This window comes from Dendrobium catenatum, unplaced genomic scaffold (assembly GCF_001605985.2).
Source record: "Dendrobium catenatum unplaced genomic scaffold, ASM160598v2 fragScaff_scaffold_847, whole genome shotgun sequence".
Taxonomy (NCBI): Eukaryota; Viridiplantae; Streptophyta; class Magnoliopsida; order Asparagales; family Orchidaceae; genus Dendrobium; species Dendrobium catenatum.
The window spans coordinates 1,643,904-1,658,105 of NW_021319309.1; the positions used below are offsets into that span (position 1 = coordinate 1,643,904).

At 36.1% G+C, this 14,202-nt stretch overlaps 1 protein-coding gene across 1 annotated transcript; it reads right to left on the reverse strand.

Moving 5' to 3' along the window:
* Window positions 1-5,224: 5,224 nt before the first annotated feature.
* On the reverse strand, window positions 5,225-6,039 carry LOC110104344 (protein RESPONSE TO LOW SULFUR 3-like). Its single transcript, XM_020833407.2, has one exon. It carries the CDS (start codon window positions 5,870-5,872, stop codon window positions 5,489-5,491), a length of 384 nt encoding a protein of 127 aa, XP_020689066.1. The 5' UTR covers window positions 5,873-6,039; the 3' UTR covers window positions 5,225-5,488.
* Window positions 6,040-14,202: the final 8,163 nt, after the last annotated feature.

Genomic DNA, 14,202 nt, shown 5'->3' on the forward strand with positions numbered 1-14,202 from the left:
TACCAAATATTTCACTAAAATAATATATATATATATAATAGGAATTTTTAATTTTATAAAATATTTTTAAATCAATTATAACTAATTATTGATTTAAATATTTAAATAGATAATAATTAAAATATTTTAAAATATACTTAATATTTTACGCTAATATTATTTTTAAATTAAAGGGAATAATTTTCTAGAAAATACGATTTATTATTTTTAATTTTTGGTATTAAAAATGATTTTTTATAATTATTTAATTGATTATGTATTTAAAAATAGATTTAAAATAATTTAAAACTAAATTTAAAATAAAATCGACGGAGGCCTCTCTTAGGACGACATCTGGAACAGCGGGATTGGTCCCACTGTTTTAGGGTAATCATTGTGCAGCAATGATTGTGACAATCAATGACACAGACGTGTCAATCACTTATCCACGTAGGCGAGGTCCTACACCATCTAATCCTCCACATTTTGGGATGGATGGTCCTGATCTCTTCAGACCAAGAAAAAACCTGCGAGATCAAATCCCACAGTCGGTCCAAACTGTTGGACGACGGGATCTCGACCGTTGATCAAGAGATCAACGATCTAGGTGGTCCCCTAGCGTACTAAGCCGTATCCCAAAACCCTAATGCATTTTCTAAGTTTTCTCTCGATCAGATGCATAGATTCGAATGAAATTTTAAAACTATACTAAAAATATGAACAAAAATCATGGGGGATAATTAGTTTATCCTAAAATGCTCTTTAAAAAAAGTTAAATAACCCTAAGTGTAGTGACCTATTCTAAGGGTTTTAAGGAGTTTTCACCATTGGATCTTCAGGATCTTGAAAAGGTTGAGCTTGTAGACTGTCCTCATATGCTTTCCTAGTTGAAACCATGATCAAACGAGCCCTGGATCGAATGGATCAAAGCCTTAGATGGATCTAGCCTTGAGTCACCGGAGCTCGTGGTCAACGGCTTGGAAAGGCTAGGTTTTGGTTGGGGAAGATGAGGAGAGGTTGTGGGAGCTCAAGTGCAAAAGATCTCAGGTTTAGGGGGTCTAGGGAGAGAGCAATTGCCAAAGTCTCTCCAAAGAAACCTAAAACAAGTATTTAATGCCCTAGACCTAATACCAATAGCTAAGATTCAGTTTTAATTGAATTAAGAGGGAAACTAGGATGAATTACCGTGGTTTGAATTGAGGGAACATTAATAAGGCTTTAAATACATCGAATGGGTTCATAATAGGTTTAAATAGGTTAATTTGACCTATTTAAGACTTGGGTTGACCTAGTCAACACAGTCAAATAGGTCCAAGGGAGTGGGTGTTTAAGCCAAGAATGGGTTTGAATTGAATTGAATTGGATTTAGGCTCATCTAGGCTATTTGGGTCAAACTAGGTTGATCCAAGGCACAGGTCTGGGCTCAATGGGTTGGATCTGACCAATTGGATCTAGTGGAGGTGATGAGGATTGAGCAAAAGAGAGGTCAACAGCATTTAGATTTGAATGTTTTGTGTCCCTATGCATCACAAATGAAATATCGCATCCGTGAAAGGCATTCAAGCATCAAAACTCCCTCTCAATCTCTAATGAAAGCGATCAATCCAATCATCACAAACATTGCTCTGTATTGAAACTAGGATAGACTTACGCCACAGATTTTCAAAGTATCGATCAGCTCCATAGGAGGTGGAAATCACAGCCCCACTCATAAACTAATCTAGTAAATGGTCAGGTAACCTAAAGGAGGAAGGCACACCCAATCAGATTTTTTAGGGGCCTTCACCACAAGATTATTTAAAAAATGGTACTTCATGTGAAAAACGATCAGAGAATCACCAATCATGATGGAAACAACGTCATCAGCCATTGCCTCCTTTCTTGCAACAAAAGGCGGATTTTCCTTGGTCGCTAGAGCTCTCAAAGAGGGGCGATCACCCGTCATGACCTATGTATAAGGAGGGATCCTATAGTTAGATAAGGGATACCACTTATCTAAAGTAGGGGAAAGCTTCCATTATAGGGAGAGGTTTGAATGAGAAGGGAGAAAGGAGGAGTAGATTCCTTCTATGCATAAAGGTGCCTTATACTTGGTCAGGGGATACCGCCTGCACAGGGTTAGAGGAAGGCCTCAACTAGTAGAAAGAAGAAGGGGGAGGAGTGCAAATTTAACATACATCGGGGGGGGGGGGTGTATTATGGATGGAGGGGAAGTTAGGGAAGATAGGGAAAAAAATTTAGCCATCGTTTAGCCGAACAGACGACTAACCGCAACCGACAGCTGTGGTTGACTGCAAGCTGCTCACACTCACGCATCAAACAAGAATTTAGGTGTGTGGTCAAGGTCTAGAGTCGTAGTCAGAACCAACACCGCCAGAGGGGGGTTCTGATTTCACGGGCCAATCGAGCCGAGTCGAGAGCGGGATAGGCGCAGGCCAGAGGCAGGTTGCGAGCAAGCCCATGCGGAATCGAGTCTGCGACATGGTGGCTAATCCGTTTGGACACATTTCCGGGCCAACTAGATAGGCCAAATTTGATGTTTTTGGGTCCTCGGCACCGTTTTCAATGTTCCATACTAAATTTTAACACTTTTAAAACTATTTGGAACCTTTACACTAATGATTTGATTATTTTCAAATTTAAAATCATGTCAAGAATTCCCCAAGCGCTATAGTACATATTTTTGGACTTCTAGACTTTAACATCCAAAAATATGAGGGAACTGATATATCATCATAAAATTATCCTAATCGGGCACGGATCATCAAAACTCTAATTTCAGCAAACATATGATCGAACTAATCCGCACAAAAATATGAACCCAACGACTCCAAATTCGACTCAATCCAAGCCCAAATATGTCCAAACCAAAGACTCGGAGCACTTCTGGATGTTTCAAACCACAATTTGGATTACTAAACGGTTTCCAAACGTGAAATGATTGTATTTGAACCAACTGGCTAGGCGAGAAGAATCCAATGAGCCTAAGATCGTTGAATTCTAATATCATTAAGTCATTCAAATGTCCAATAAATCGTCCATGATCAAGGGAATCAACATCGGCTATCCAGTAAACCGTCCATGATCAAGGGAATTTTAGCCCGTAACAAGCATAATGTCAAATAATTTGCTATATGGATCATATCATGAATTTAATGTCATTCCACTTACCCTCGCACATGTTGATTAATTATATTGTTCTTATTGAAGATTTAATTTCTTTACAAATGATACTTTTAGAGCATCAAAATTAGCTACTAACATTTTGAAAAGAAACTTGAATACGTTTAAGGAAGTTGTATATCAACCATGATTATTGGACATTGATAGTATCATCGCAGATGAGATTATGCGGGTGGCATATGAAACACAAATTTCCTTTTCAATTGAGAAGATAAATAATCCCAAATTTGTGGTGATGGAACAGGATCTAACATACAACCTATTTAAATATTTTCTAAAAAATAAAATTATCAATGGTGAACTTCTCAATTTTTTATGAAAATTATTTGGGAAAGCATCAGCATGATCGCGCACGACCTTTATATGTGAAGAATAAGAAGAGTTCCGAGCAATGCAAACAAGTTAAAATCTTTAAATCATAAAAATCTAACTTATCTTAAGATTTAGTAAAAATACATTCAAGAGATGTTAAGTAAGATTCAAGAGATGTTAAGTAAGAAGATTTGACCCGGGTTAAAACAAAATTTAAGTTTCATTTGAGATTACTTTCTTATTGCTTCTTTAAACATCTTTTTATGTTTAAGTACTAAAAAGTTACTTTAAAAAACAGTAAGAAAGCCTTCTAAAACGAAGCCTTAACTAAAATCTTGCCAAAAAATAAGAAAATAAAAATAATAATAAAGTGCACTTAAATCCTTCCATTTCTCCCGTATTACCTAAATCCTAAACTAATTAAGGGCTATTTGGTTTGCTATATTAGGGGTCAAAAGTATTTGAAATGCAAAGGTTTTTGAAATATTGGTGTTTGATTTGACGTAAAAAAAAATAAATAAATGGAATTCACCATAGAGTTTAAATTCAGTGTACTTAGAATTCCTCATATTTGAGTAATTTTTAAAAACACCGCAAGCTCACTGCCAGTTACCACCTCGGCCATCACCGAGCACCTTCGGCTTCGCACTGGCCGCCAGCTGCCAAGCGTTACCAGCCACCCACCACCTCGGGATGCTAACCACTACTGGCCACCACCCGTAGACCCACGCCAGCAACCATAAACCACCGCCGACCACCGCTACAAACTTTTTTGAACTTTACATTGCATTTATTTTACTTCAATTCAAAATAAAAAAAATAAACTAGTGTATTTAATTTACAATTATCTAAACAACTCCAATATACTTTTTTTACACTTCCTTTTTATTCACTATATTTCTTTTATGTTGAATTATTTTTTTAGGCAGCAAAACAGCCTCAAATATGGAAAAAATTCACTCATGGGTGGCGTGGACGTTCAAGCAACAGCTTGCGTACTGGTTATAATTGATGCTGCTATACCACCCACCCCACAGGTCATCTTAAATCTTATTCTCCAAGTAATTAACTGAAGCAATGTTTTTTTGAATAGTGAGACAATTTTGTTTTAATAATGCTACAGTCAAAAAATTAAATAGATTTATTTATTCTTATGTTTATAATTTATATGGTATAATTTATAAGACTAGAGTATATATATTCATATTTACTTTTCGTAGATGGGTAAAAAAAATTTTATTTTATGCTCGTGCTTAATTCAGGAGTGAGCTTATTTCTGATTTATTTTTATATGCAATAAGCATTTTATGATTAACTAGCTCTGTTTTAATTATTGTTAAATATGATCTTAGCATATATTAACTAGGTTTTAATTATCAGAGTTAATAATTATAAAAATTTATTTAATTAAATCAACAATATTCAATCCTGCAATAGGACCAAAGATATTAATTAAAGAAATAAAAAACTTAATTATAATTAATAAAAATCAATAAACAAATGAGCAAATTGGTATTAATTAGGGTTTAGTTGTACAAAATTAACGTTGTTGTGTTTAATTTCATTTAAATTTCAGTCTTTTATTTATTTATTTATTTATTTGAAATATTTGGAGCATGAGCCCATTTTATTAATGAAGAAATAAATTACAATTAAAAAGAAATCATTTCCCATCCTCCTTGCAGTCAAACAGCCCTTATAACTCAGAAAAGAAAGGATTTACAACAAAAAAATTCAATTTCCCAAAAAATAGTAGCCAAATTAAACAAAAGTTCAGATTTAATGATTCCATTCGTTACAAATTTATTTTACCATTTATCTATTGTACAGAGCATTTTCTTATGCACAAATAAAATTACCATCAACCACCCATTAACCTCTTCATCCCTAGCGTTCCGCACAACATCCACTTCCAGAATCAGCACATCAACTACCTTCATTAAAAAAAACAAACAAGCAAAACAAACATAAATCCTCCCATTTATTCCAGATCTGGACGCGTTCCCTACCGCGGTTAATCGACGGCGACGACCCTTTCTCCACCAGCTTCAATTCTCCTCAGCGCCTTCGCAAGGTGATCTGAAAGCGTCCTAATCCGGCGGTTGTACTCCCTTGCCTGCTCGATCGCCTCGGCCTCGAGCTCGCCGAGCTGCGTGCAGAGCCTCTCCTCTGCTTCCTCAACTGCCATCAACCTCTCCTTCGTTCTCTCCAACTCCAGCCTTAGCTCCTCTTCGCTCTCTCTCCTCTCCCTCACCTCTCTTTCCAGCTCTAGATTTCTCCGCTGGAGCTCCTCCGCCTCCGTTAACGAAACCCCCTGCACCAAGCCAACGCGCCGGAACCCTAAACCCATCTTCCCAGCCATTGGATCGGGTATCGCAATTCCGATTGCTGGAGCCATCTCTCTCTCTCTCTCTCTCTCTCTCAAGCCTATTAAGTTGAATCAGGCGTCTAGGCAAAGTCTAAACGCTTTATAGAGGATGGGGAGAGCGAAAAAACGTCTAAGTTCAATGAACCGGAGGAATCGGAGCTGGGGCGGAACTCCGAATGGCGGAAGGATAAAATGGCGCCATTTGTACGGAAGACGACATGTCGCTCATTTTTTTTGTATAAAAATATAAATAGTTCTAGTCGGTGCGGTTTTCGAGGCTAAGGGTTGATATCAACCGTCTGATCTTTCAAATGCAATTGATGTAGCGCGACGACTTTGATTGGCTCGGTAGATAGGACTAAAATTGAAAGATGCTAGATTTTTCGTTGTTTACTTTGATAATTTATATTTATTAATTTTTAGAAAATTGATTAAGTCTTTGTTTGTGACGGCTTTTTTACTGCTTCTTAAAGCTACTTTTTAATATAAATTTTTAATTTTTTGTAATAGAAATCAGTTTTAAGAAGCAGGAAGAAAGCCGTCCCAAACGAAATCTAAATATTTTTTTTATGAAGTTCTCAGAAATTCTGTCATCAATAATGTGATTTTAAAAAAGGAATTTACATACATACTAATTTATTTCAAGCTATTACATATCTAATACTTAAAATTTTAATATTATATACTCATTATTCTTTTTTTATTTTAAGAATTGCATCAAATTGCATTAAGAACAAAGAACTACTTACAAGTAACAAAAGGATAACTTTCCTCCTTGATTAATTTCAATAACAAGGAAGGAATGTTCCCAAAAGAAAAGCTATGAAAAAAGAAACTACTATCCAATGCTATAGTAGCACAACAATTAGCTATCTTATTACAACTTCTATATACATGATGGAACACCACTTTATTGAAGTCATTTAAGAAACATAAATCATTTGCCGGCCACCTATCCACATGCCAATTATTCTTCTTTAAAGAGTCTTGAATGAATTTGATAATATTGGTATTACCACTCTCAATGATGTCCCCTTTGCATTCCAACATCCAACTTCTATGGAACTCCCTCACCATGAAAACAGCTTCTAGCTCAAGCTGTGCAATATCCCAATGAGCTTTATTCTTTCCAAATGCACTAATAAACCTACCTTTGTGGTCTCTAAAAACACCACCAATACCAGCAAGGTTGGAGCTAAGCAATGAAGCATCCACATGAATCTTAATCCAATCTTTCGGTGGAGGGTACCAAGTATTTTGAGACTCCCTAAGGAGATTAGTACCCCAGCTAGAAAGATATGGACTATATTTGGAAATGGCTAAGAACAAAGCATTAGAAGCAACCATAGAGCATGGCAAAGCAGCCTTACCATGCTTGACATCATTCTGATTCTTCCAAGAGAGGTAAACTATGCTGCAGTAAATTTTGACAATTCTAGAATTACGGGTTGTAAGCTTCTTCAATTCCTGTAGAGAGCAATCCAGAGAACTGAAAACAGGTAAAAGAATACCCCATTCACGCAACTTCACAATGACTTCAACCATATATTTGCAATGAACCATGATATGCTCATACGTTTCATTCACTTGACAGCCTCTAGCACAAAGAGCATTCTCAGAAATCCTACAGTTCTTAAGAAACAAGTTGGTTGGAATCGCTAATTTGCCAAGCCTCCACCAGAAGATTTCCACCTTCTTACTAAGTTTCAGTTTATGCACCCATCTAGAGAACTCATCATCCTCCAATGCACATCTACTGAGCAGCACTTGCTCATAAACCACATCAGAGACTGTTTTACCCAAAAACATTTTTAACAGCTCCATCTGATCCTCCTCCTCATACTCAATTTGTATTTGACTAATCAAGAAGATTAGATCAGGATGAAAGGCCCTTTGTAACATGGCAAAATTCCATTCACCATTACATAACAATAGCTGCTGTATATAGACACAATCCAGAAAATCACAATAAACATAGGTTGGCCACCTATTGATGCATTTATCAAGCAAGCAACCATGCATCATTCAAGACATTAATCTTGTCACCCTTACCCACTTTCCATCTAACAGCATTTTTCAAATTTCTTCCACCATTCAACAGAATTTGCCAAGAACAAGACGTAATCTTCTTTTGGGTGCCATTCATAACATCACTACCATATTTAGCTTTCATTATTCGATGGAACAACGAACTCGACTTCTGAATATAATTCCAAGCCAATTTAGATCTTAGAGAACCAATTATGAGTAACGGGGAATGCAAACCCAGCCCTCCCATACCAATGGACCCATCATTTTTATACCAAATGAAACTTCTATAAAGTTTTTCCAACTCATGTAATACCCTCTTGGGAACCAAAGAATGAGTAACTAAGAAATTTGGCATAGAAAGCAAAGAACTTTCAATGAGAGTGAGCTTACCTCCCATTGACAAAGACTTTTTACTCCAAGCATTGAGCCTATCCATGACATTACTCAAAAGCTCTTGAAAGTTAGCCATCTTGAGTCTACTAAGGGAGATCTTCACACCCAATTATTTCATATCCTTAACCACTTTGAAGCCAAGTACTTAGCAATCTTCTTCTTCATAGAGTAACTAACTACCTTGCTGAACATCAATTGTGACTTGTTGACATTAACTCTTTGCCCTGTCTACTTACAAAAATCCTCTACAATGATCTTAATAAAGGAGAAAATGGAAGCATGAGGGCACAAAATGAAAAGGAGATGTGTAATAAATCATTGAGCCAATCCATGCATTAGCTAAAGCAATGGAAGCATGAGAAAAAATTAACACATCATCTGCATAAAGGAGATGTGTGATCTTTGGGCCTCTAGGGGAAATATGAATGCCAAGGGTCTGCCCCCTTTGCTCAAGTGAGTTGGACATGAGTTGAGGGCACAAAATGAAAAGATAGGGTGAAAGTGGACACCCTTGACGGAACCTACTCTGAGCATTGATCCACTTTGAATTCTTTCCATTGATGATAATAGAAAACCTCAAATCTACAACACATTCCATGAGAAGGTTAGAGAAATCAGTAGGAATGCCATACCAATAAAGAATTTGACGAAGAGTCTATCCCATGCTATCATATGCTTGCTCCATATCCAATTGTAAAACCATCAACCCCTTCTTATTCTTGGATATTTTGAACTTGTGAAAGATCTCCTGAGCCAACAGGCAATGCTCTAAAATAGATCTTCCAGGAATGAACACCAATTGCTCGTTAGTAATCATCTTGGAAATACTCTTTTTCAATCTATTAACTAACATGGTAGCCACAATCTTATAATTAGTCTGAAAAAGACTAATAGGCCAATAGTTGGATGTAATCAAAGGGTTCTTTACTTTAGAAATCAAGACAATGAAAGTATCCTTCCACTCCTTATGTATATGTCTGGTCTTGAAAAAACAATTGACAGCATTCCAATAGCTCTTATAAAAAGAAGAAGTAACACCATCCATACCTGGTGACTTGTTGTTCCCTTGCTTGAAGACCAAAAATTGCAGTTCATTCACAGAAAAATCTGCATTAAACCAATCCATACCTCTGCTGTAACCTTCTGGTTTTCAGAAAGCTATGGCCAGCCCGTCAGTTCACATTCCCTGTATTTCCATTTCTTCTCAAAAAAATGTATAAAGACCTTCTCAATTTGCTCATCCTCATCAAGCAGATTATTAAACTCATCTTTATTTTGAATAGCCCGATTTCCATTTCTTCTAGTTGTGGAAAAATTATGAAAAATCTTTGTGTTTGTATCACCTTCCTCATGCCACCTTGCTTTTGCCCTTTGATTCCAACAAGCAGACAATCTTCTCAATGTGACATTAAACTCATGTACCTTGTTTCTAAGTGCAAAAAGGTCTTTAACTAACCAATTATCACCCAAAGCTTCCTTGTTCTGAAGTTCTAGAATTTCCTTCTTCAACTTCTCCTTCATCATATTCAAATCATTGCACTTATTTCTATTCCAAAAAAATAGTGCTTTTAAGGTTCGGCTAAGCTTCCTTTGCAAGATCATATACTCATTGCCAAAATCATTCTTCTTCCAAGAGTGATAAACAACACTCTTAGCTGCAGGGTAAGATCTCCAAGTATCCTCAAATTTAATGGCCTTAGACTTGAACCGTACCTTTTCAACTAACTTAAGAACAATAGGACTATGGTCAGATGCCACTCTAGCAAGATGCCTGATATTAGCAAATGGAAGCTTCTGAATAGTAGCCGAATTTAACATACATCTGTCCAACCTTTCCTAAATCCGAGAGGCTCCCTCTTTGTTGTTATACCAAGTAAACCTTGGTCCAACACTTCCAACATCATGAAAATATGAATTCATCATAAAGCATTTCATCTCCCTAGGTCCTTTTGAAAGCAAGAACCTCTTGCCTCCTATCTTTTCTTCTTTATTCAGTATACAATTAAAATCCCCTCTAATAATGGAAGGAATTGTATCCTCCAAACATTTCTCTATTTGACTCCAAAGACTTCCCCTTTCCTTACAGCATCTGCTCCCATACACAGTGGCAACCTTCCAAGTTCCTAAGTTGGGAACCGAGAGATCACCAACTATAGCTTGAGAAGAAGTCTCCTTAACATCAAATGACACCAACTTCTTGTTCCATAACACCAAAATACCTCCTGAGGTACCCACAACAGGGTAGTGAAAGTACTCTCTATTGTTCCCAATAAGGCAATCAACCTCCATTCTATCAATACAAGACAACTTGGTCTCCATGAGCCCAATAAAAAACACATCCTAGTCTCTAACAATTTCCTTTAAATATAAGGAAGCCTCTTTTTTCCTAGCCCCCCTACAATTCCAAAATAAGATGGACGACATTTAAACAGGTGCAGAGGATCTCTCCCCACTAAAGGAGTTTAGCCTTCCATCCCTCTTCTTCTTTTTATAATCAGGTTCAACTGGCCCCTATGATCTCAATTCATTGGCTAGCTTAATCATAGCATCAGCACTATGAGAACCCAAACAAATGAGACTGATGTCTGGATCAGCTATACCCATGCCCCTGTCCAATGCTTTATCAATTCCTTCATGATTTCCAATACCTTCTTCTTCATTATTAACAATCAAAGCATCAAACCTATTATTTAATTGAATTTCTCGCAACTTACTCCCAGAAACTTCCTCTATCTCTGAACATTTTTCTGGAGCCATGACAGATTTTTCTACAACAATAGCTACCTCTTCCATCAGCTGAACTTCTTTCTGCATAGTAACCTTTTGGTTATTATTTCCCCTGCTATCTGTGTTAATCCCATTGCCATTCACTCCTCTACCAGAAACAATATCTCTGTTAAAACGTCTGTTCTTGAAATGTACATGAATCCATGGGCCATATTTGGAACTGATCATTGAAGGCTTACTATCAGGCATAGCCTTCTTACCATCTGCAGCTACTGCCTCTGTCTTCCTCATTGTTTGGTCTTGTATCCCAAGAATAACATTTTCCGGACAAATCTTCCTTTCATGACCCACTCTACCACATTGATAGCAAAGAAGATCAATTTTCTCATACCCCACCCGTTGAAAGAATCTCGCAGCTGAGCCATCAACCCAAATACCATTCGTCAACTTCTTCTCCAGATCAATCCTTACACAGACACAAGCATATTCACGTTTACCCCAACGAAAAGTATTGCCATATATGTACATTAGCGACCCAAAGCAAGAAGAAATTCTTGCTATATTATCCTCATCCCAGCATTATAGTGGTAAGCAAGGGAATCTAACCCAGACGGGAGCAGAAATTCCCTTAAAAGAATTCGGATCGAAAGCAGGGGACCATCTATCCATGCCGATAATGAACCTATTCACGTACCAAGGCCGGCCATTCAGGATTTCTTCTACCACCTCACTTGTCTTGAACGAACACAAAATCCAGTTCATACCAATTGACGTCAAGTGAAATCCACCGTATTTGCTCCATTGCCTTCTCAATTCTATGCTGCACACCGAGAATGGCACATTGCTTCACAAAACTTTAATCACCACCGAATTTTTCAAAATTTGTGAATTCTTTACCTCCATATCTACGTTGAGCATGAATAAAATACCATCCTCAGAAAACTCAACTTGGTCCCTGTTAAACGCTATCTTGATAGGCTTCGGCTTCGACCAGGCTTCGGCAACCTCACCAATACCCTCCTATTTGGAGCTATAATTCATCTTCAAGACTCCAATACTCAACAAATCCTTCACAGGATCCTTAACGTAATCCAAATTTTCATCAACCTTATGAACCTCCTCAGAATTCAACTCAATTTCATTATTACCCCCCTCATGCGCATCATGAACACCAGAAAACTTATTCACCCGTATAATTAAATCATCTGAAGCTGAAGATTCAAGAATTGCCAAACCTGGATTTCTCTTCACATCCAAGTTCTTCTTCCCAGCCATATCTTCCACCATAACCTTCTTACCCTTGCCCTCAACGGGATCTTAACTACTCAGATGTCTAACTCCCCTCTAATCACAATGCCATTTGATAGTGTACCATTGGTACGTAGAGATCCATAAGGATGCAGAGCATTTATAATACCGGCAATGCAACGCCGGCGATCCTCCGACGCCTACACCACCGACAATGGAAAGCCCGCGCAAAACCAAATTCGAACCTTGCGACAACTTTCTCTCTCTAAAAAACCAGACGTTCTCTCTCTAGATAGTATGTGTTATCGATGTTCTGATTTTAAGGCTTTTAAGTGCATAAGCATAGGTTGGTTACCTCCTCTTTTACTTTAGTTTTAGAAGAGTTTGATGTTGAATCTGTCAGAAAGCTTTTTGGGTTATTTGCTTGCCCTTCTTGAATTTAGCTTTTTTATACCCATCACTCATAGAACATTATGAGTGAATGCAATAAAATATTAAAGTTTATGTTATGCTATAGGTAGTAAGAATGAAATATATTAGAATTATATTTAATATTAAAATTTTATATAAGTGATAGAAATGTAATATTAAAATTTTTTATATTAGATATATACCTAACATGAAATAAAGGGGTATGTATATAAATTACCCTTTTAAAAATATGATGATATTTTAACATGTCTTTTAAAATTGCATTATACTATATCAATAGGTTTTCATAGAAATTGGTCAAAAATATTTTAGATGTTTTAATATATTAGAGGGGCGTATCTGCAAATTATATTTTCCCTAATCATTCTATATTGAGCTACATTTTTAGTTTAAGACACTAATGAGAAGGTCATATCATATTACAAATACTACCTCATATTGCGCTTTATTCTTGTCATAGATAAAGAGGATTTTTTTGTTTTGGTGAAGATCAAAGTAGTCTAAAATGAAAGAAAAATGTTAATGTTTTATATAATTAATTACGCTTGACATAATCTTTTAAATTAGGATATTTATGTAAAGTTCAAATTATGTGATCATTTAAATTAGACTGTATTCGATTTTTCCTGCCATGAATAAATTAATGAATTATTATTATTGTTGGCCGAAATTTTCACGATGGCAAGGATAGTTTATTGTTTTAACATTAATTGATAATACTACATTCAAATAAATAATTTAAAAGTAGCTCCTAAAAGGTATGAGACTTTTTACTTAAAAATACAAATATGGAAAATATAATAAAGAATAATTAGTTGAAATAATTTTATTAGTATGAGTTATATATAACAATGAATGTTTTGTCATCTTAATTGGATACGACATGAATATAATTTAGTTCACACAATTTTTTAGCGATATCTATCATAATGGAAGTGGAGGTCTTGAGGTATCTATCATGCCATTAAACAAAGATGGAAGATATTGTATTTGGAGATCCAACGATTGGGAAGATGAGACATTTATAGTTGACAAAATAACATTTGTTGGTTGGGGTCAAGTGTCTATTTACTACGAATGTTATAGGTTTGGTGGTAATTGAAAAGCCCAACATTAGTAATTTTCCTGATGGAAAAGGAGATTAAGCGATTTAGAAGGCCTATGTTTGAAAACTACATCTAACATACTGTAAACATTACTATCACTCTAGGAAAATGTTCTTTTAGCGGAGGACAAAATCCATCAGTAAAACTAGAAATCCACTGGAAAGTCGTCTAGTATCGAGGATTTCGATTGCGAAAATGCCAGTTGGTAGCAGGAAACTTGTAGCATCTGAAAAAAAATTGATAGCCTCCCCCTAAATTACTAAATTTTATCCTAAAGTCTAAACCTGCACAAAATAGACAACAAAGCTCTAACAAATATGGGAAACTTGCCATTATAATCAATCACAACTTTTATAAATTCTACAATGTTATTCAAAATAAATAAACTCATAAAACAAAAGAAGGGTACTAATATTTAAACTC

Excerpts from the sequence above, each read along its gene's own strand:
- LOC110104344 (XM_020833407.2), bottom strand. The coding sequence starts at position 5,872 with ATGGCTCCAGCAATCGGAATTGCGATACCCGATCCAATGGCTGGGAAG.